This window comes from Pinus tabuliformis, chromosome 1_2, assembly GCF_031772625.1.
Source record: "Pinus tabuliformis cultivar Carrire ecotype Pingquan chromosome 1_2, CPIR1, whole genome shotgun sequence".
Taxonomy (NCBI): Eukaryota; Viridiplantae; Streptophyta; class Pinopsida; order Pinales; family Pinaceae; genus Pinus; species Pinus tabuliformis.
In genome coordinates, this window is record NC_142298.1 from 354,952,553 (window position 1) to 354,977,363 (window position 24,811).

Here is a 24,811-nt window from a genome sequence, read left to right on the forward strand (position 1 = left end):
ATATTTCTTAACAATTACATTCAAATCTCCATGAACTAAAAGGGTTTTCATCTCTCAAAGTTATTCATTGTGCTTTTTTGTGTTCCAATTTTCAAATTTATGAGGGAATTACTATTTAATTGAAGAATTTCATCTCATTTGGTTAGTAATTTCCTGTATTTTCTTTTCAAATTCATTCTTCATTTTAATTTGTGCATTTTATCAATTATGCTATGTTATTCATAGAATTTTGTTTCTCTTTACATAAATATGTATTATGGAAGTCCAACTATCAAATAAGGCTCTTGAATTACACGCATAAACTCAAAATCATAAATAAATATTGCCTTTTTGTTACCTCATAACTACAATTTTGACCTCAAAATTACCAACAACTAATTCATCATAGCCAATTGGCATGATATTCTTCATATATTGCATTGATAGATACAAACTTTGGTAGGTCTTTTACAACTACACATATATCTGAACATATTCAAATTCTAGTCCAAAACCTACAATGCTCTTTTCCAGCCCTTACATGCACCACATATGCCAGACAACAATACGGCTATGTAGCTGCTATCATGCGCTGCAATACGTCTGAAATAAATATGAAATAATTTCCTTGTGATTGTCTAAGCAGACCCCCGTGTTTGGGTCTATAAGGTATGGTACCTACAGCAACGGAGTCATGTTAGATTGAACCATAGTCTGAAGAAGATGCATGCGTATCAACTTTACAAAATTATGAAATTCCTGGTGGAAAGTAGAAAGGATGGCAAATATTAAGAAATGCAATAGATATTGGATGAAATTAGAGGGACAACTTAATATTACACAATCTGACATCTCTTTTCTAAAAACAAAGAAGTCCTACCAAATATATCGTGAAATAATATTTGAATTCAGATTAAAAAGAATACACGAAAATAACTTTCTTCGAAGCCCAAAAAAAGTAGGTGACAAAGGGCAAAGACAATACCTTATCTGAACCTGCAAGCTGTAATAAAGTCTTAATTTGTGAAGACCCTTTTCCAGCATTGTGAAGAATGTAAGGGAGCTCCAATTCACAAAGGGCTTCTCTAACTATCCTCGCATACTACAAATAACAGAGTACAGCAGTCTAGTTATTTGTCTCTAGAAAATCAAGAAACTGGAATTCCAACAGAGAGCAGATTAAATAAATATCAACTGTATTCACATTGAAGGTATTTTGACATTGGTAAAGTGAATTACCAACATAAAGAGGAATCTGAAAGCACTATGTTTTAAAGACACAATGTATTATCATATAATTTATCAGCCTTGCACATATCTAAATTTGTCAGCCTTGCACAAAGAGAAACCACCCACTTCTGATAGTTCTCTAGAGTGCTTATCGAAACAAATCTACTTTTGTAATTACAATCCAACTTCTACTCTCGATACTTCAGATGTTTTGTTTACCTTCCAAAAACTGCGTACAGGCATTAAACATAGACTGCTAAATAGTAAAAACTAGCCCAACCAGAAGAGCTATATTATTTCTATGGTTCCCAATATTGGCTTGGACTATATAGGTCAAGTCTCCATGAAAAATGTTGCAAAGACCTACTACAAACTTCTTAAGATAAACATGCCACCCTACTGTTCTTCCAGGTCCGTCAGGAAACTCATCATTATTTACTTCCTTGACATGGCTTTCGATTAAAGTGAAAATACACAGAGCTGCACATTTTCTATTGGCTATTTCCTAGCGATCTATACATTCCCAAGATAGGATTCGGGCCCTTGGATTCTTTTATGGGAATAGGAAATGCCCAGATTCTCATTGATAATGAGATCATGCTTGATGTGTATATCTCTCTCTTCAAGCAATCATGCAAAAGGACCCTTACTAGTCCTCTGTTCTGAGGATTTTCCTTCACAATGTGACATAAAGTTTATATATCATGGCGTAACAGCTGCTCATATGTACCTTCCACAGTAACACCACTACTTTTGCCTACCTTAGTAAGTTTGGAATCTGCTTAGAGATGAGTATGATTACCACAGATTCATGTGTGGAAAAAGGTGACTTTCAGTTCTTCCATGCAGTGATAAGAACTGCTATTTCAGGTTATACCCTAAGTCACAAGATATGGCCCTTAGGGGTCCCATGCCCTGTATCCCGCGTGTTGGATGTGAAAATTTCTAAAATAGAAATCCTACTGCAGTGATTAATAAGATTTCTTCTACTTATTACCTCAGAAATAAGTTATCGACTATATTTTTACAGCAAATATCAAAACATATTCTACTGCAGCCTTCACAATTAGAACATTGCAGAAAGTAAATGTAAGAAAAAATGTTGGCACATATACAAACACAATGACAGTTATTTTTGGACAATTGTCCCTGGAAAAACCCAATGTGGGAAAACCGGTGCAGCAGAAGAGGGTTTTATTATTCTTTAGCAAAAATCATCATGTACAAATTACACTCAACAGTATAGAAAAAGGCTTTCTGAGAAAAATTTACAGATGTTCCTGAACAAGTATCTGACCCGAGAGAGAGGTTCCTCCACCCTCTACGTCTCTCTGGCTTGCCCAACGTCACTTTCTCTGGCCTCTGGACTGGCCTGCGCAATGCTTGCGTCACTCAAGCTAGCGCTGCCTCTCCCAACATCACTCTGCCCAGTGCTGTCCTTTCTGCTGCTCTACGTCTTCGTCCCTGTCTCTCTAACTGATGTTGAACCCTCTTTGTCTCTCCTCCACCTGCAACTCTCCCTCTGAATCGATTTTCTCTTGCCGAACTTCAACCAGTGAGAAAATCGATTTTACTTGGGCAACTGAGTATCTACCTGGTGTATTTTCCAAATGACCCTCAAGCCCCTTTTTATATCTTCCTGTTGGACAACTAACGGCCTAAATTAAATCATAATCAAAGGCTCAGATCGTTTTGGCTTGATCCGTGGTTTTTTCTAGAAGTTTCACCCCTGATTAGATTAATACCCATTAATATTTTAATTTTCCTAAGTTTAGACTTAGGAACCCCATTAAAATATTAATTATTTTAATAAAATCACTTCTAGGTGGAATTTCCCAGAACGCTTTCTGGGTTCTTTGGAATACATGTGCTCAAGCCTCCCTGCACAATTTGAGGCCTAGAGCACATCCGATGCTACTCCAAATCAACACTCCCTCTTAGCGAGGAATGTGCTCTAGCAATATACTGCTACTACATACTGCTCTGACTCTGAAGCATTATTCTCTACGCTGTTGAAATCTGACATGTTTTCCACCAACTACTGCGCTGCTGCAACTGCACTACTCCCTTTGACACTGACACTGTTAATGCTACATTTGTACTACAACTTCCTCTGAATCGCTGCATCTATGCTATTGTTGGCACTGCCACTGCCAACCGTCCCTACCCTGCAACCTGCTGCTGCTACTGAAATGGATTTTCAACCATACCCAACTGCTCTCTGAATTGAGTAACTCTTCCGAGAGTCTTTGTGAGTATATCAGCGAACTACTCTCCTGTGGGAACATATTGTAGCTGTACTGCCTCACGTTGAACACAATCTCTGATAAAGTGACAACGAATATCTATATGTTTCGATCAATCATGAAATACTGGATTCTCAAAGAGTTTGATGCAACTCTAATTATCGCAGTAAACCTTGGTCGCCTCCATCCTTTTTTCTGAATAGGCTCATAAGCAATTTTATGAGCCATACGGCTTTGCACGTAGCTGTGTTGGCTACCATATATTCTGCTTTTGCGGAACTCAGTCCTGCCGATTTCTGCTTCTTGCTACACCAAGATATCATCCTTGATCCAACACTGAAGCAGTACCCTGAGGTACTTTTTCGGTCTACTGAATTACCTGCCCAATCTGCATTGGTGAACCCATTCGAACTGATATCCTCCCCTCTAGAGTACTTCAACCCATATCTGACTATTCCATGTACATACCTAAGTATGTTTCTTACTGCTGCCCAATGCACCCTTTTTGGTTCCACCATGAACTAACTAAGAGTGTTGACAGCAAAGCAAATGTCTGGCCTAGTGTTGACTAGATACATAAGCGACCCAATGAGTGTTGATTTGTGGTAACATTGGATGTGCTCTAGCCATGAAAATTGGTGGAGAGGCTAAGGCACATAAGATCTCCAAGACTCAGAAATGGTTTGGGGAAATTCCACCCGGTTGGAGAGATTAAAATAATTAATATTTTTAATGGGGTTCCTAAGTCTAAACTTAGGAAAATTAAAATATCAATGGGTATTAATATAAAACTAGGTGAGAATGTTCTAAATGACATGGATCAAGCCAAATCTAATCTTAGTTGTTGATTAGAGACTTAATCTCAGCTGTTGAAGACTCAACAGGAAAAGTATAAGACGAGGCTTGAGGGTCTGTTGGAAACACACCAAGATTGATCAGTCAGTTAGATTTTCTGGAGCAGGGCTTGTTGAGAAAATTCGAACAAGTGATTTGTTGCAGCGACGGGCAGTGAGGTAGAGACAGTGCCAGAGGGTTAGCGCAGTGACCAAAGAGGCTGACGTAGAGGCAGTTGGGGACTGCGTAGAGACTAAGAGGCACGCGTGGGTGATGCAGAGGGCCAAATATCTGATGCAGAGAGTCAGAAGGCTAACACAGAGGGTTCAGGAGCTATGCTAAGGCTAGCAAAATTGACGCAGAGCCAAGAGGAAGCACTGGAAGGATTTTCGTGGGACAGACTAGAGCTGAGAGGTTGAATATCTGTCTCGGAGAAGAGGTATTACTGTCGTGTAACAATCCTTGTTGGGTGAGCCATTTCAGCACCCTAGTTGTACTCAAGAAATCTGCATAATAATAAAACCCTCAAAATTGTTGCACCGGTTTTCCTACATTGGGTTTTTCTGGGGACGATTATCTAAAAATAACAGTGTCCCTTGTGTGTTTGTTTAAATATTTCAATTGATGATCTGTATATGAGTTAAGGTTGCATTTGTGTTTATTTCAGTATTTATATTTATAAATAACTTGTTAATGGAATAAACAAGTAGGAGAAATAAGCCAGATAACACAGTAGGGGTTTCTAACGTGTTAGAATTAGAAATTTCAATATGGTATCAGAGCATTGTAGATCACAAGAGGACTGAAGGAATCAACGATATTGGAAATTTGCAGCTATCCTGTTGGCATTATGATTTCTGGTTTGGCTCTATGGTTCATGTGTTGTACTTGATGGCAACTCATACAGGTGGCAAAACTCTGATCAGGCTCTCAAAATGATAAAAAATTAAGAGGTCCGCATGTGCTCAGTAAAAAGCATGCGTACCCGCAGGTACGCCGTGCAGGAAATGCGGTCATACCCGCAGGTTACCCGTTCAGAAGGTGCGGTCCCCCAGTTCACTCACTTCAAGGCAGAGAAGCGCGCTCATATGTGGTTTCTTATGTATGGCCCGTGGTATTTAGCCCGTCGTTCATGATCTTATGGTTTTGGCCCGTGGTATAGAATCTAATTTAGCCCCGGTTTGGATCCCTTGTTTTGGTTATTTGATGGTTTTGTCCCATGGTGTGAATGAGGGCTTGACTATAAATAGGGAAGGAGATCACTTGGCCAATGCATCTTTTGCAAATTGAATATCTTAAGATCTGAAATATTGGGCTATCAGTTTAAAAGCTTGATCTATATAAAAGTGAAGTTGAAAGTGAATCTATGAAGTGTGATCTCTCGGGCACACGATCAGATCTGGGCATCTGACTATCTGTGGCACACTGGTGGATTGCCAATTTGGCCCTAATCAGAGGTTCGCAGGTGATTAACGGTGCAAGTGCGGGGGTATGCAAAGCAGAAGAAGGCGCAGTGCGTGGGTACGCAGCGCGACAGAAGTCCAGGTGTGGTGGTTCGCAGTGAAGAGAAAGCAGAAGCGCGGAGGTACGCTGTGCGACAGAAGCCACAGGTGCGGGGACATAGTGAAAGTACGCGGCGCGATAGAAGCAGTGACTGCGGAGGCACAGTGAAAGTACGCGGCGCAATAGAAGCAGTGGGTGCGGGGGCACAGTATAGGTACGCGGCGCATTCAAAGGCACAGTGCGTGGATATGCAGTGCAGTTCAAGGCTCTATGCGGGGATACGCAGAGGTGCATGAGGTGAAGTGTGTAGCAACGCATGCCAGATAAAGAAAAACTGCAGATCTGTATTAAGGCATTTATTTGACTGACCTTTCTCTGCTAAGGTGTTCTGGATTTTGTTTACTGTTACTATTGATCTTGTTACTGCAGTTGACTGGGTGATTTACTTGTACTTGATGATCACTTGATGTTTATGGATCCAGTTTGAAAATTTATGAAAAGTGATCCTTGAAAGAAAAGAAGTAGGGGGTTGTAGCTCCCTTCCAGGAGAGACTGGAAAACGAGAGAGAGTTGTAGCTCTCTGCAGGTTGCAGCCTGCGTACTGGTAAAGGACTGCACCAGTACAAAATCATTGTAAAAGGAGTTTCTAATTTGAAAGAAGATAGAGCCATATTGCAGCAGGTGGTTTTCACCCACATTGGGTTTCCACCTTATATCTGGTGTTCTTTGGTGTGACTATCTATTTTTTGTTCATGCTCATTATTTTATGGTATTGACATACAAAAATAATTCAAAGTATAAATAAGGAAGATTTATTAAAAAGAACTTGATAATACTGATTCACCCCCCCTCTCAGTATTATTTCCAACAATTGGTATCAGAGCAGGTTCTTCAGAGAAGCTTGATCGCTTGAAGGAAGATCATTCATCATGAGCAACTACGAGAGGGAAGCATCAATCAGGCCACCAATTTTTGATGGGACAAACTTCAATTATTGGAAGGTAAGAGTTACTGCCTATCTTCAATCTCTTGGTACAGAAGTTTGGGATATCATAGATACAGGCTACACTTTTCCTTCAGCTACTCCTACAGATGCGGCCGAGAAGAAGAAATATGAAACAAATGCTAAAGCAGTCAATACTCTGCTGGGATGCTTGTCTCAAACAGAATTCGTGAAGGTTATGCAATATAAATCCGCAAAAGAAATATGGGACAAGATTGTCTTGAGCTACGAAGGAGATGAACAGGTAAAGCGTGCTAAAATTCAAACCCTCAGGATTCAGTATGAGAATCTCAGAATGTATAATGATGAAAGTGTGGCTAACTATTTCCTTCGGGTAGATGAGATTGTTAATTGCATGAAAAACTTGGGTGAAGAAATAAAAGAGGCTATTGTGGTTGAAAAAGTTCTAAGATCATTATCCCCCAAGTTTGAATCTAAAGTGTCTGCAATAGAAGAAAAGGAAAATCTACGAACTCTTACTATGTCTCAGCTACACGGAATTCTAACTGCTTATGAAATGAGAAAATGAGGTCCATCAGACAGGAGAGAAGCTGCTTTCAAGGCTTCAGGCAAAAGAGACTACTATGAAGCAAGTCACGTGCCAGAAGAAGAAGAAGAATCAAATTTTGTCAGAAATCTTCAACGGGGTACTGGAAGGTTCAGAGGTAAGTTACCTTTTAAATGTTTTGCTTGTGGAAGAGCAGGTCATTATGCTGCCAAATGTCCTCATAAGGATAAGATTGACAAAGGAAAGGAATCTGCTAGATGGAACAAGAGACATAATGCAAATAAGAAAAGCTACTACACTCATGAAGACAGTGATGGTCTATCAAATAGTGATGAAGATGAACGAGGTAATGATTATAAACTTTTAATGGCCTTTGAAGATGATGATTACATGGATGCTATAGATGTGGATAGCTTTTATGAAGAAATTTCTAGACTCAAGAAATGTATAGAAGAAAAGAATATGATCATTGATACTCTACAATTTCAAATTGATGAAAAGGAAAAATATCTTGAAAAGTTAGAAGGTGAAATTGTTGGTCTTAGGAAAGAGATTGAGAAAACAAAGGCTATTAATCTTAAGTTTGTCAAAGGATCTGAAACTCTGGATGAGATCATCAATGTACAACGTTCTCCTCTAAACAAGACAGGTCTAGGGTATAATGGAGAAACTTCTCAAGCATCCACCTCAAGAAGTTATCTTGATGCAGCAAGAAGGAATGAGCAAAAGCACAATGGAGATCACCAGGTAAAGCAAGGACGAATTACAAACAAAGACTATCAGGGGCAATCCGTCTTAAGGGTGAACAAAAGCTACAACCAGCCACAGGTAAAATCTTCTCAATTTGGTTCAAGAATGGATGACAATAGAAATTACAATCATTTGGCCGGTAGATTTGATAACCACAGAAGTTTCTTCAATGGACAATGTTTCTCTTGCCATAACTTTGGTCACAAAACAGCTCAATGTGTTGCATATAAAACAATCATGACTAGAGAAGCTCAAAAACAAAGAAGTATGACTGGGATTACAAAAAGGACCTATAACAACTTTTCGGCTCTTGAAAATGAAGTTGAATGTTCTATTTGCAATAACTTTGGTCATGAAGATTCTGAATGCAGGAGCAGGTTTCAACAGAGAAAGGAACAAGCCTCAAACAAACACCAGAACATGGAGAATAAAGGAACCACAAACAGAAAGATGTGGGATAGCCTTTTATGCAGAGGGACAGGAAAATCTATGGTACATCGACAGTGGATGCTCGAAGCATATGACAGGTGATAAGGAAAAACTTGAATCATATTCTGCTTTAGAAAGGGGAAAGAAAGTTTCTTTTGGAAATGATACTCCTGCAGCTATAAAAGGAAAAGGCACTGCTCAGTTGAAGGAAAAGGTCAAAGCTGGAAATGTTTTGTATGTTGATGGATTGAAGCATAATCTTCTGAGTGTCAGCCAGATGTGTGATCAAGGAACCGAGGTAATATTTAGATCAAATGAATGTCGTGTTCGTGATCTTGATACAGGTGAAACAGTGATCAAAGGTAAAAGAACTCCAAATAATCTATACATATTTGAAGAAGGACAACAACAATGCTATTTGAGCAAGGATGATGAACACTAGTTATGGCACCGGAGGTTGGGGCATCTAAGCTTTTCACAAATAAGGAAAGCATGCAAATATCAGGCAGTTCGTGGTCTTCCAGATATCAAAATTCCAGACAACACCATATGCAAATCATGTCAGTTTGGAAAGCAAACCAGAACTAACTTTCCGGAGAAGGAAGGATCAGCTAGCATGCCTCTTGAGCTAGTACATACAGATGTATGTGGTCCATTCAGGAAAAGGACACCTCGAGGAGAAGAATACTTGATATTATTCATTGACGATTTCTCCAGATTTGTCTGGTTAGGACTTATGAAGCACAAAGATGAAGCATTCGAAAAATTCAAATCCTTTAAAGCCTTGGTTGAAAATGAATCAGGATACAAAATTAAGTGCCTCAGGTCCGACAGAGGTGGGGAGTTTACCTCAAATGAATTTTTCGATTTCTGTGAAGAACATGGGATAAGAAGAGAATCCTATACAGCTAGAACTCCTCAGCAAAACGGAGTGGTGGAAAGAATGAATAGAACAATCCAACAAATGGCTCGTGCTATGCTTGATGAGTCTGGAACTCCCGCAACTTTCTGGGGTGAAGCTGCATATGCTGTGGTTGTTATTCTCAACAAAACAAATGTCCGGGTGAACAGCACTCAAACCCCTCATGAGCTCTGGTATGGTGAGACTCCTTCGGTAAAGCACTTCAAAATCTTTGGGAGCAAATGCTATATTAAGAATACTGATGAGCAACTTGGCAAACTTGAACCTAGAGCAGATGAAGGCATTCTTCTTGGTTATTCTCCACACAGCAAAGCATATAAGTGCTACAATAAAAGACTTGGAAGAATTGTTGACAGCATTGATGTAGTGGTTGATGAGAAGGGATACATTCCTAGGCAAGTAAATCATGAAAATATCAAAGAAGATGAAGACTACCCTCAAAGAAAGAATGATGAAGAAGAAGAACTTCAAGAAGAACCAGAGGAGCAAATAAGGATAGAAGAGAAGACTCCATCCAGGTATGTTCAGAAGAATCATCCAGAATCTCAGATTTTGGGGCAGAAAGAAGCAGGTGTACAAACAAGAAGAACAATTGCAGAAGCTTCAAGCTATTTGGCATTACTCTCTTCCACTGAACCACAAAATGTGAAAGAGGCATGCAAAGATGAATGTTGGGTCAAAGCAATGGATGAAGAACTTGAGCAGATCGAAAAGAACAACACTTGGGAGTTGATTCCTAGACCAAAGGATAAGAATGTTATAGGGACAAAATGGGTCTTCAAAAATAAATTGAATGAAAATGGAGAAGTAATTAGAAACAAGGCCAGACTTGTTTGTAAAGGGTATGCGCAGCAAGAAGGAATAGATTTTGAAGAAACTTTTGCTCCTGTTGCAAGACTTGAGGCCATCCGAATGTTCCTTGCTCTCAAGCTTTCAAAACTTCAAAGTATTTCAAATGGACGTGAAATCAGCCTTTCTGAATGGAGACTTGGAAGAAGAAGTATACATTGAGCAACCAGATGGTTTCATTCTTGGAAATGATCCAAATCTTGTATGCAGATTGAAAAAGGCTCTCTATGGTCTCAAACAAGCTCCAAGGGCTTGGTACTACCATTTGGACAAATATCTTCATCAACAAGGCTTTTCAAAGGATCAGCAGATAGCAATCTTTATATAAAAGTTGAAAATGACAAATTGCTAATACTTGTTGTGTATGTAGATGACATTATCTTTGGCAGCAATGAAGAAGCTATGAGTCAAAGCTTTGCCTTGGTAATGCAGAAAGAATTCGAAATGTCCTTGCTGGGAGAACTGACATATTTTCTTGGTTTGCAAATCCAACAAAAAGAAGGAGGGATCTTTTTGTCTCAAACCAAGTATCTCAAGCAGATTTTGAAGAAATATGGCATGGAAGATGCAAAACCAGTATGTACACCCATGGTCACAGGATGTAGCCTCAGTGCAAATGATGAATCAGCAGCAGTGCAACAACCAACCTACAGATCTATGATTGGAAGTCTACTTTATTTGACAGGTACCCGATCAGACATCATGCATGCAGTAGGAATAGTTGGAAGATTTCAGGCAAATCCAAAGGAAACTCATCTTCAAGCAGTAAAGAGAATCTTCAAATATCTTCAAGGAACTCAAAACTATGGCTTATGGTATCCTAGAGATACAGATCTCACACTTCATGCTTATACAGATGCAGATTGGGCCGGAAGCGTGGATGACAGGAAGAGCACAAGTGGTGGTGCATTCTTTATGGGTTCCAGATTAGTATCTTGGTTCAGCAAGAAACATAATTCGATTGCCTTGTCTACAGCTGAAGCGGAATATGTTGCTGCTGCATCTTGCTGCACTCAACTCCTTTGGATGATGCAGACCTTGCAGGATTTTCAAATCACTTGTACACCACCTATCTCCATCTTATGTGATAATACAAGTGCAATCAGCATTTCAAAGAACCCAGTCATGCATTCAAAGACCAAGCACATACCAATCAAGTATCACTTTCTCCGGGAACAAGTGCTTGAACAAAAGGTCAAGTTGGAGTATGTTCCTTCTAAGGAACAGGTTGCTGATATACTCACCAAACCATTGCCCAGGGAGGCCTTTGAATACCTCAGGCAAAAGCTGGGGGTTGTTGATGCATCATCTTGTTGTTGAATCTCATCTGTTGTTGTATGTGAGGATCATATGGGGTATACATTTGATGGCACAGGTTCAGGGGGAGCATATAATGCATTGTTGGCATTATGGTAGAAGTACAAAAGGAGATCATGGATGCTGATCCAAATATCGCTGCAATATGTCTCTATCTCTTTCATGTTCATTTATGGTGTTTGGTGATCATTCTTTTGCAGATCTGGTCTATAATCAGGGGGAGTATAACCCTTTGCCCTTGATGTCAAAGGGGGAGAATGACATGGAATCTTGAGGTTTCCATCAAGTCCAAAGGGGGAGATTGTTGCCATTATGATTTCTGGTTTGGCTCTATGGTTCATGTGTTGTACTTGATGGCAACTCATACAGGTGGCAAAACTCTGATCAGGCTCTCAAAATGATAAAAAATTAAGAGGTCCGCATGTGCTCAGTAAAAAGCATGCATACCCGCAGGTACGCCGTGCAGGAAATGCGGTCATACCCGCAGGTTACCCGTTTAGAAGGTGCGGTCCCCCAGTTCACTCACTTCAAGGCAAAGAAGCGCGCTCATATGGGGTTTCTTATGTATGGCCCGTGGTATTTAGCCCGTCGTTCATGATCTTATGGTTTTGGCCTGTGGTATAGGATCTACTTTAGCCCCCGTTTGGATCCCTTGTTTTGGTTATTTGATGGTTTTGTCCCATGGTGTGAATGAGGGCTTGACTATAAATAGGGAAGGAGATCACTTGGCCAATGCATCTTTTGCAAATTGAATATCTTAAGATCTGAAATATTGGGCTATCGGTTTAAAAGCTTGATCTATATAAAAGTGAAGTTGAAAGTGAATCTATGAAGTGTGATCTCTCGGGCGCACAATCAGATCTGGGCATCTGACTATCTGTGGCACACTGGTGGACTGCTAATTTGGCCCTAATCAGAGGTTCGCAGGTGATTAACGGTGCAAGTGTGGGGGTACGCAAAGCAGAAGAAGGCGCATTGCGTGGGTACGCAGCGCGACAAAAGTCCAGGTGCAGTGGTTCGCAGTGAAGAGAAAGCAGAAGCGCGGAGGTACGCTGCGGCTGTGCGACAGAAGCCACAAGTGCAGGGACACAGTGAAAGTACGCGGCGCGATAGAAGCAGTGACTGCGGAGGCACAGTGAAAGTACGCGGCGCGATAGAAGCAGTGGGTGCGGGGGCACAGTATAGGACCCAGACAGATGACGAAAATTTCGAGGACTGTGCACTATAAAAAAAAAACCTTCTGCGATACCTTTTCCTTTGGTTGTGGCTTTTTCCTAATATTCCTAATTTTCGTTTTACCTTCGTCCATATTTTTATCCAAACTAGTCGTTTCAATTTAAAAAAAAAATCGATTAATGAGAGTATACAGTCGGTTCACCAAACACAATCTAATCTACAGAAAATTTTGCAAGCATTAAACAAAGAACAGATTGCAAGAATAGTCCACCAAACTTCTCAAAAAAATGACAAAAGCCACCCACATCACGAAGATGATTGTAAGCTCAACTACCCATTAGAAAAGATTATAAAACAAGGCTGTCACACATGTAAATATCAGGTGCGAAATACTGAACTTCCACGTGACAGGTTGATTGGGTTGGTTGGAATGCTGTGCTGTGCTTCAATAACCTTAATGAAACCAAATCAACGATACGTGCAATTTCTTGGAGGGCATGTTCGTGGTTTACTTTCTGGCGGAGCTCCTCTATCTGGAGAAACTCAGCGGTTTGTGAACATATGCCTTGGGGCACCGATTTTGCAAGGGTATGGTCTTAGAGAATCATGTGCTGGAGCCTCTGCCATTTGAGTGATTTCCAGAAAATATGACGCGGGTTCATTCTCCTATTGCAGAACTAGAAGCAGAAACCTAAGATATGCCCACGATGGCTCTTGGGTCAGAATACGAATACAATGATGGTTAGGGTCTCCACTGCCACCTGTCTCTTGATGAACACCCCCCACCGTGATACCACCGCATGTTCCTTTATCCTCCGGTGGTTGACACATGTCAAGGTTTAAACCATTAATTTCATCATTTAACACTAATCGCCATCTAAGAATAAATTTCAACGCGTCAGGTGTTTAAATCCATGTGTGAGCACCGTGTCTTTTATATGCATGCAGGGTCATTAGTTTTTATCTAATAGGTGTTAGTTTTTACGGAGAAACATTTTTTTTTTGAAGACTCAAATGACCATCCCTGATATTAATAATACATATGTTTCCTCTATTTAAAGCAGTGATATTTCTAGGCGCATATCGTTAGTGAGGTATATTTGTATATTAATCATCCATACAATATTTACTGCAGTGCATTGTTGTCGGGTTAATATCATTTGTAGCAATATCATATTAAACTTCAAATAATCCACAGTGAATCCCAAGTCCAACAGATTATAGCTTTTGAACAATTATACATCCACTACCAATCATTAGAATTGCCTGTACAAATTCGCAGATAGTGCACAACTATGTTTCTCTTGCGAATTTTATCAGAAGGCTTAACGGAGTATCCTTAATGTAAATCTGCTACAGTCTCTAATCTAGCCCCTAAAACAAATCTTTCAGCAGGGTCCGACTTCTTCAGGAAACCTTCGTTCTGGTCCAGAATCCTTGGGTTGCTTCGCATAAGATTGTCCTTAGAGGATTCGGATTTCCTGCCTCAGATAACTTCGGGTACCTTAGGTTTTAATCTGCCGTTACAGGGGTCCTCAACTGCCTCAAAATAATTTGTTTTTAGCTAAATTTTCCAAAGTTATTATCTATTATCAATACAAGTTTCTTTGTGGTAAACTTAGGTTGTCGTTGCAATTGTCGCTAATTTGTATGGTTTACCAAAAGGGTTTATGCCTTTCAAATTCTGCTTGACAAAGCCATGGAATGGGAAAAATTGAGAACTATATGTCGGTTGATGAGAATACAATGTGTCGGATGGTTCAAAGTGTTCATGACTTTTGGTCAATGTCAATTTAGATATCAATTGCATTGCTTATTCTCTAACCTTGAGCTATTACTCATTATCATCATAACTAAGTCCAGACTCCAGAGTATTTGATTTTTTTCAGTGCTTAAATATCAAGAGGGATAGCTGTAATAAGCCCTAAAAACACTTTGGTTTGATTTATAATGATTATTATCTGGTGTTGACTGATTGAGGTCTGATCTGAAATCACTTTGACTAATATTAAGTTTACAGTGGTTTGTTTTAAGGCATCTCTGAAGTCTAGGACACTGTACTTGGCATTAAGATTGGTCTTGTGCATTTGTCCCTTGCATATTGGTAATTACCTTGAATAAAGGTCGACAAGTTTTCTTTAACAAGAGTCACTCATTACAGATTTTTAACACATATCGGATCTGAATATGAATAAGATTGAGTTCTAAGAACATTGCAAATAATTGATCTTGTGCTAATTTTCACTTCTTTTTTTTATCATTCTTGTCACTGATTCTTAGTTTGCAGTACTATGATATAAATTCCAGAGGTCTGATTTCAAGCTCATGGTGGTATTTTCATTAGCATATCTTGGTCTTTTAGGCATCTCACTCTTTGGGTGAAGGTCTTTTGGCCTTGAAGATTTACTTTCTCTTATTCTTGTTGACTGTCATAATCACATTCAGAACTGAAGTTAAGCATACAATGATATAATCAGCCTAAAATTTAGCTATTATAAACCTAAGACACGTGAGAGGTTAACACACATTAACTAAAGGCTAAATCTTTATTGAGTTTTCTGTCCTCTAATGCCCATTCTAGGATTAATCTCATAGTTAAAGCAATCTGATCTGATTTATTGAAGTCTGATACATCCTTTCCATTACTAAAATTCACTGCTAATCCTTTTATGCATTTAGTAGTTAATGACAGCCTTTTTCCTTCTAAGTTTGTCACTGTTTTGGGCTTGCTACTTCAAATCTGATTTGTTGGAAGACTGCTTCCAGGACTAATCCACTGTGGCTGTAACAGACCTTCCACAGTTCGGTTTTGGTCTTTTGTGACTGTAGCTTCAAGTTGATCTTTTTAACTATACTTACAGTGCCTCCAATCAACTCGACACTAAATCCTTTACTTACTAGCTGACTAGCCCTCAAATGTCTCTTTATTCCTTGGTGTGACTATCCACAGAAAATGCATAGACTTTTGAAGATTTCGGATTACTGAGGTGACACAGTATTCTTAATTTGAAAGGTGATTTCAGATCTTAATATTTATACCCAGAATTTTGCTCCTTTTACTAAAGGATTCGACCTTGAATGGGCTATTAATCTAGCCTCTTGGTCCTTTCAAAAACAATACTTCTATACTTTTGAAATTACTTCACTGTCTTGTTCAGGCTATGGCCTAATCATGTACTTATGCTCAGAATGTCAACTTCTTTGTACAGTTATGACCTTCTAACTGCCCTTGTGCCAAAAGTTTTGAATTTGTAAACTTAACACTTAGTGTTAAATAGGAGAACTCTCTTAGTGTTAATTATAATTCCAGCTATATGATGGTAGCCACTAAGGTCCCAAGTGTTTAAACTTTGCTTTGATACCAAATGTAAAGACTGATATTAAATTTCAATCAGATTGACAGATTTCTTTTGTAAAATTCTATCAAATTAAATGCATCTGTGTACCTGATTCTTTGTGTACCTGATTCTCCCATCTGGTGTTGATCACATTGCTCCAAGTTTTCTGGTTCCATTACCAAACCAACTGATTCCTCCCTGCCTATCTGGGATCAACCTCTGCAGTTCCCAGATCCAGAGAACTTCGAAATGGAAGTCCACTGGCCCCCATGCCCAAAACTCCAAGAACAGTTGAATATTTTCCAATTTTCAGTTCAAAAATCCAGCCTCTGGCTCATCCCTCCAACAGATTTATTTTTCCCCTTCTCTATATATCCCACCCCGCCACCCCCCCTTTTCATGCTCCTCTTCCAGCTTTAAGTATCATTTCTTGGCGGTCACCGCTCCCTACATGGTGACACCTTACCTTGTAACGTGTAATTCTATCTGACCAAAGTTACAGGAAATTTAACGAGTATTAGTTTACCTTTAGGATTTTTTATTAGTTTTCTTTAAATATCATTAGTTTATAATATTTATTTTATTTTGATTTGAATTTCACATTTTAATAATTTATTAATTTAATATTATGCGATATATAAATATATAACCATATTTATATTTAACTTAAATTTTACATTTATTTCATTTATAACTTAATTTACTTTATACTTTTAAATTTATATTATTAAAATTATTTAGGGTATTTTCTCCTTAATTATAAGGCATTAAGCAATATATTTGGTGATGGGTGAGGGTGTAACTTTTATCTGAAGCAATGTCGATTTTCAACATTTATAGTTAATTTAGAATATATATATATAATAGTGCAATACATGCATATGTAGCTATCATATGCATGCATTGTATGCATGCTAATACTCTAGTGCTCTCTATATTAAAGATGGGTCATTACATATGTCACATAAATGATGTTGGGATTTTCGCTATATTAGGCCGAAATATTGCTACTTTTCTTGGGTAAAAGGGTATAAATTTGTCATTTATTAGCGTTGCATCATGTTATGGGCCATGTTTGAATAAGTGAATGCTCCTAGAGATATTTCATTGAAATTTATCATGAAAAGTCATCACACATTGCACATTGAAGTATAAAGACGTGGAAGTAGTTTTTCTCATGCGCTAATTGACATTCGAAATTGTTCTAGAGGCCTCCTTGACTGAGTGAAATCACTCCAAACATTGAATCATCTTGACTCTCTTTCTCCCAAAGGATTAGGCGATGATCCTCCACAGGTGATAACCAAAAAGCATAATTTTATCACCTCTCCCTCTTTTTCTAAGCTTAGCCTACATAGGTCACCTAAGGCGTCCATTGTCTCACAATCTAACCATCCAAACACTTCGATTTTTGGTACAAAACTGTGCTTGAGGTTTCTCTAGAGGCCCTCCAAAATTGAAGCAAATCCGATGGTGGGATCTCGAGATATTGCTTGAGGTTTCTCTAGAGGCCCTCCAAAATTAAAGCAAATCCGATGGTGGGATCTCGAGATATTACAAGCCCTAGCTCAAGGACTGTTTCTTTCCCTAGGTTTCCCTTGTCTAGTGACCTCATTAGGACTATTACATCAAATTCAATGAAAAAATCACCTTTAATCCCTTTCTCCCCCTCAATTAGGTCAAGCACACCCTTGGTTGATTAATTCCACCCCGTTGACATAATTCTGGGTCCACTTGGTCCCTTGTGGTCCCACCACCTCTTGAAGATAATTCCACAAGACCACTTGGAATCCAAGTTTCCACAAGGATTTTGGGGTCTAGGAATCTCCTTGACAAGTCATATACTCAAACCCTAGCCATTGGAATTCTCCTAAGCACTTCCTAGAGAACCTTTCATCTTGCTTTCCAAGCAAGCAAGCCATATATTTGAGCCTCTCTTGTGAATAGGCTTCTAGGATCACCTTTCATCCTATCATTGATCCATTCATCTTCGTGATCCTCGTTGTACCGGGTCTCCTCCCATTGGTGAAAGTCCATAAAGAGCAGGGAGCCTTTGTTGAGGTGATAGTGGGCTATCGCTCCATTGTTTCCCTTGACCTAGTAGTTTCCCTATTGGACCCTCTCCTAAGACCCTTGCTAGTTTGAGAGGTAACATTTTCGCGTAGTAGTCGGGGACACGAGACATGTGTTTTGTTCCCCATACAACATATTGACATATCATTATTGGTGACTCCATTGGAAGAACGAAGCCCTAGTTCTTCATTGAACATTAAGGCCAATGCTTGTAGGGTGAGGCAAGCATTTTTTTAGGCATCTTTAAATTCACCTTGGTGACTCCTACATAATTTACATGCATATCTAAATTAGGTTGTCTTTCTTTGATAATTTTCTCGCTTTGGACATCGCAAGCATCCCTGGTTACCCTAATCACGTCGTAGGAAGGATGGTACATGGGGTGCCCGGGTTTGATGGTGATCCACTCTCCGCAATTGACCATGTAGAAAACTTTTACGCACATGCTTCGAAAGAGAAAGTGGTTCACCAGGATATCCTTATGTTGTTGTTCATGGGATCCCTCGGTGGTCATAACTCATGGTTGCATGATCATGAACCTGAGAGCATCTCATATATTGAGAAGTTCGTTGATGGCTTTACTAGACATTATCAAGTATACCCTGCATTAAGCATCCAGGAGGAAGTTTCATTGAGCATCATCAAGACATTGAGAATCTAAGTAATGAGTAGGAAGACGAGTCATCATTGAGTCCACACAATGAAAAAGATGATTCTATTGACATGTGTGTAGGAAAGAATGAGTCTATGGAAAGTGAAGTTGAGACTAACCTTACCTCTGTCAAGGATAGTGTTGATTTTGGGTAGCATCGGATGTGCTCTAGCTATGCAATTTGGTGGAGAGGCTAAGGCAACTGAGATCTCCAAAACCCAAAAATTGTTTGGAGAACTTCTACCCGGATGAAGAGTTATTAAAATAAATAATATTTTTAATGAATTCCGAAGTCTAAACTTAGGAAAATAGAAATATTAATGTGTATTAATAAGAAATGGGTGAGAAAGTTCTAAGTGATGAAGATCAAGCCAGTTCTAATCTTAGCCATTGATTAGGGAATTAATCACGATCGTTGATTTGTCAACAGGAAAACTATAAGAGGAGGTTTGAAGGTCCGTTGGAGACACACCAAGTGATCAAAGAATTCGATTTTCTAGGGCGAAGTTTGCTGAGGAAATCGAGTTAGTGATTAGTTGCAGTGAGGGGTGTTGAATTTTGGTAGCATCGGATGTGCTCTAGCCTTGAAATTTGGAGGAGAGGCTAAGGCACATGTGATCTCCTAGACCTAGAAATCATTTTGAGAAATTCCACCTAGATGAGTAGTTATTAAAATAATTAATAATTTTAATGGGTTCCTAAGTCTAAACTGAGGAAAATAAAAATATTAATGGGTATTAATAAAGATAAGGGTGAGAAGCTTCTAAGAGATGAGGATCAAGTCTATTTTAATCTTAACTATTAATTAGAGACTTAATCTCAACTGTTGATTCATCAACAGGAAAAGTATAAGAGAGGCCTCGAGGATCATTTGGAGACACACCGAAAAATACTCAAAATCTTTAGGAAAATCGATTATCAAGTAAAGGAGATCGCTTTCAGAGGGAGAGTTGCAGGGTGGAGGAAGAGGAGGGCATCAATAGCAGGCAGTGACTGACGAGGAGGTGACGCAAGGACAGTGGGAGACAACAAAGAGAGAGATGCAATCCAGAGGAGAGACGTGGCCCTCACGCAAGCTGACGTAGAGGGACGCTGAGCCACACTGAGCCACACAGAGTGATCCAGAGGTGACATAGGAGTGGGAGCGAGGTCTCCAAAGTGTCAGAAAGTCTCAAAGGGAAAGTCTCAGGTGTTTCTTTCAATTTCTCTATAAAATCATTCCTTGTAAAAGAAATTGCTACTAAAGATTAATAAAGCCCTCATCTGCAGCACGGGTTTTCCCGCATTGGGTTTTTTTGGGGAAAATTGTCCAAAAACAACTATGTTGATGTGATTGGTTCTTGTGCATGTATTTTTCTCTGGGTAATTGTGTGATAAATGCAATAGAATTTATTTTAATATTTGCTGAAGGGATTTCGTAAATAACTTATTGTGAATAATAATTAGGTGAAATAAATCAATTGTTGCAGTAGAATTTCAATTTAGAAATTTTCACAAGAGATAGTTTAGCAAGGGATTTCCATAAGAGGCTGAAGAATACATAGCAGAGAGGCAGTGAAGTGTCGGGAGAGACAGCGCAGGCCCTAGAAGGGCTGACACATAGGCCGTAGGAGCAGACGCAGAGGACGTAGACGACCATAGAGGTTGACGCAGAAGCCGTAGAGGGCTTCAAAGGCAGCACTGTGGAGATTCTGTGGAGCAGACTGGGAGCAGATTAGCAGATTTTGAGCCTGGATAGGGGACGCAACTCCTGGAAGAGTCACGCAGTCCCTGAGCACTGCTTGGGGCAGCTTTCCTTGTCCAACATAGGGAACAAGTGAAGTCGCTGTGGGGTTTGATCATCTAGTTCCTGATTTGCCAGAATATCTGTCTTCGGATAGAGGTACTACTGCCAAGGATATTCTCTGTTGGGTGACCCATTTCTGGCACCCTAGTTGTATTCATGAAATCTGCTTAATAATACAAACCCTCTATATGTTGCACCGGCTTTCTCGAATTGCGTTTTTCTGGGGACAATTGTCCAAAAGTAACGGTGTCCCTTGTGTTATTGTCTCAATTTATTTCAGTGCATGATCTGCATATTTGTGAAGGTTGCAATAGTGTTTACTTCGATGTTTATGAAATTAAATAACTTGTCAATGTAAAGAACAAATATGAGATTGTAAACCAGTATTTGCAGTAGGGGTTTCTGATGTGTTAGATTCAGGAATCTTCACATGGTATTAGAGTGATTGCAGATCATAGGTGACTGAAGACACCAGCCAGGAAATCTGAGAATTTGCAGTAGAGAAGCAGTTGTCCCAAGAGACAGCGTTGTTCCAGAGCTGAAGAGACAAGAGGAAAAGTGATGCAGTAAAGAGAGGGTGACGCAGAGGCTCATGCATTGCTTGAGTTAGCACTCTGAGCCAAGAGAAGGGATTGCGTAGAGGTAGAGGGGCGCAAATCAATCTCACGCAGAGCCACGTCATCCTTCTGTGCCAAGAAGGATTGACGCAGTTGGTCGAGAGGCGCTGATTCAACCCACACAGTGATTGCACAGAGCCTAAAGGGCTTCGATTCTTCAGTTGTCGAGGCTAAGGGAGTTGTGCAGATTTTGATTTGAGTTGCCGGTGGGGTGTTGTTTCTGTCGGTGCAGAATAGTGTCTAAGGAGACTAAACCAAGGTAGATGAAAGCACTACCTCGACAAATTTCCAACCAAGAAATCTAGATCCGGGTTGCAGCAACAAAGTAGGATTGGAGAGGAATGATTCGACAGTTGGCTGGAGGATTTCCAAGAGGGAAATCAGGACTCAAAGGGAGTATAGAGAAGAGGAGTAGAGACGACAGTGAACAGATTGAGGGATCAAGACAGATTGGACGGGGCTTCCAATTTTGTCATCTAGAAGGCCAGGATCCTGGCAATCCTGGATAAACATCGCATCAAGGACTATGCCTTAAGAATAGTAACTGTCCCAGTTGATTCTGATACAAATGAGAAGTATGAGGAGGCCCAAGCGAAGGCAAAATGCATGATCTTAGACGGGGTCAAGGATCATGTAATACCACATATTGTTGAGAAGAACACAACAAGGGAGATGTGCAGACGTAGACTACCTTATACCAGGCCTCTTTCGTGCAGCGGAAGATGTTATTGGAGAATCAGCTGACGTCATATCAGATGCAGAAAGGAGAGGAGATAGATTCATTCCTCCTCAAGTTGCAAGGAATTGACGACCCGCTTACTTCCGTGGGGTCGACACCAGATCCAGAGTTCATGGTCAAGACTGCCCTGAATGCAGTCTCCGAGGAGTGGGAGACATTTGTCCAAAGCATTTTGGGCAGAGCAACTCTCCCCAATTGGGAGGAGATGTGGGCAGCTCTTCAACAGGAAGAGCACAGGAGATTGACCAATGTAGGGAGTAGCGATAAGGGAGTTCGAATCAAAAAGGAGGAGGAGGAGGATGCAGCTCTCACATCAGCGAGATAGCAGGGGCTACAGAAGAGGAAGAAGAAAGAAATCTCCAAGGCCAAGTGCTTCAACTGTGGAGAGTTGGGACATTATGCCTCTCAGTGCCCCAGGAAGAAAGACAAGGGAGAAGCTTCCGACTCAAAGGCTGCTCCAGCAAAGGCGGAGAAGGATGTCAATACTGATGACGATTGTGCCATGAGTGCTCATGCACCTCTAGAGAAGAGGTGGGGAGACATAGAGTTGTAGTCGAGAGGACTACATGCTGGGGCAGGATCCTTGAGGTGCCCAAACTCTTGGATCACATACGGCTACGGGAGCCCTTAATGACAGTAGCATGATGGCAGGTGTCGGGTGGAGCAAGGTGTGATGGAGCAACAAGGCAATGCTAGAGTGCAGAAGTCTGTAGCAGCGTAGTGGAGGTTGCAGCAATGCGAGAGGCAAAGAAGTGGTTGCAGCAGCACAATGGCAACAGAGGGAGCATAGGATAGCAGCAGAGATAGCTTCAACATCACGGGGCTTCCAGACTGACCAGGATGTCAATGTTTGGGTGAATTCAGTTACTTACTTCTCGTTAACTGAGTTGTAGCGCAGCAATTAGTAGTGGCAACATGATGCAACATGTTGAGAGGGAGCAACAGTACAGATGTAGCAGTGGCAGTGGCAGTGTCATGGGCAGTAGTATAGGAAGCAGCAGTCCAATGGATGTGGGGCAGTAGGCCAAGCATCAACACAGAGGACCGATGCAGAAGATCAGTGTGATGCTTCTATGGTGAAGCATTGCTAGAGCACATTCCTCACTAAGAGGGAGTGTTGATTTTGGGTAGCATCGGATGTATTGTAGCCATGAAATTTGGTGGACAGGCTAAGGCACATGAGATCTCCAAAACCCAGAAATCGTTCGAGAGATTCCACCTGGATGAAGGGTTATGAAAATAATTAATATTTTTAATGAGTTCCTAAGTCTAAACTTAGGAAAATAAAAGTATTAATGTGTATTAATAAGAAATGGGTGAGAAAGTTCTAAGTGATGAGGATCAAGTCAGTTCTAATCTTAGTTGTTGATTAGGGACTTAATCTCGGTTGTTAATTTGTCAACATGAAAAGTATAAGAGGAGGTTTGAGGGTCAGTTGGAGACACACCCAAGTGATCAAATAATTCGATTTTCTTGGGCGAGGTTCGCTGAGGAAATCGAGTTAGTGATCAGTTGCAATGAGGGGCAGTTCAGCAAGGGATTTCCATCCGAGGTTGAAGAACACATAGCAGAGAGGCAGTGAAGTGTCGGGAGACACAGCGCAGGCCCTAGAAGGGATGACGTAGAGGTCGTAGGAGCTGACGCAGAGGACATAGAGGATCGTAGAGGCTGACGCAGAAGCCATAGAGGGATTCAGAGGTAGTGTTGGAGAGATTTTGTGGGGCAGACTAGGAGCAGATCAGCTGATTCTGAGCCGGGATAGGGTGACGCAACTCCTGGAAGAGTCACGCAATTCCTGAGCAGTGCCTGGAGAAGCTTTCTTTGTCCAGCATAGGGAATAGCCAGAGTCGCTGTGGGGTTTGATCATCCAGTTGCTGATTTGCTGGAATATCTGTCTGCAGATAGAGGTACTACCGTCGAGGATATTCGCTATTGGGTGAGCCATGTCTGGCACCATAGTTTTATTCATGAAATTTGCTTAACAATACAAACCCTCTATGTTGCACCGATTTTCCTGAATTGGGTCTTTTTGGGGACGATTGTCCAAAAATAACAGTGTCCCTTGTTTTATTGTCTCAGTTTATTTCAGTGCATGATCTGTATATTTGTGAAGGTTGCAATAGTGTTTTCTTCGATGTTTATGAAATTAAATAACTTGTTGATGTAAAGAACAAGAAGGAGATTATAAACCAGTATTTGCAATAGGGGTTTCTGATGTGTTAGATTCTAGAATTTTCAAAGATAGTACTCCTGATGATTCTCCTCTTGAGAACCTTGATGAAGGTGATCCCATTAGCCCCTTGGAAAATGACATTGGAGATTATTTCCATATTGAAAAGGAGAAATGGGAAATTGTTGGTCCTCAATTTGATTGTGCTCCCATTTATGACACTGACAAGGAGGATGAGGTTGAGAGTGGTCCTCCCTTTCTCCCGGCATTTGTTTATGATGACATATCCATCGATACCCTTGGGAAGGAGAATTATCATTTTCCCTTGCATGAAAGGGAGCAATTGGAGATGATTCATTCTCCTTTTTGGGAAGACCCTATCTTTGATACCAATAATGATAGGATTGATAAGGCCCTTGCTCATACCTACCTCTATTGTGATTACAAGACTATATTCAAATTACATGAGCCTCTAGAGATGGATTTTCAGGAAAAGGATTCTATCGAGACATCACCTTCCCCTTTGCCCTTTTTTATTGTTCTTCATCTTGAGTCGTCATCAAAAGATTCCCTCACCCCTCATCATATCATCTCAAGTGATTGTGAGCCCTTTCCCCCTTCCGAGTATAATGTCAAGCAAGAGCCCCTCATTGATTATACTTTACCTTCGTGGACACACCCTCAGGGTTT

At 40.3% G+C, this 24,811-nt stretch overlaps 1 protein-coding gene across 2 annotated transcripts in view; it reads right to left on the minus strand.

Annotated features, from left to right (window-relative positions):
• Window positions 1-240: 240 nt before the first annotated feature.
• The window catches only part of LOC149205836 (Thioredoxin family protein), a 395,762-nt gene continuing 371,191 nt past the window's right edge, over window positions 241-24,811 (minus strand). The window contains exons 6-7 of one of the 2 annotated variants that reach the window (XM_089393567.1): window positions 965-1,081; window positions 241-657 (exon numbers count right to left, since the gene is read on the minus strand). In XM_089393567.1, the coding sequence (XP_089249693.1) occupies window positions 565-657; window positions 965-1,081 (210 nt within the window). In that variant the 3' untranslated portion in view covers window positions 241-564. The remainder of the gene's footprint in view (window positions 658-964; window positions 1,082-24,811) is intronic. The other variant, XM_089393566.1, reaches the window with a different exon arrangement.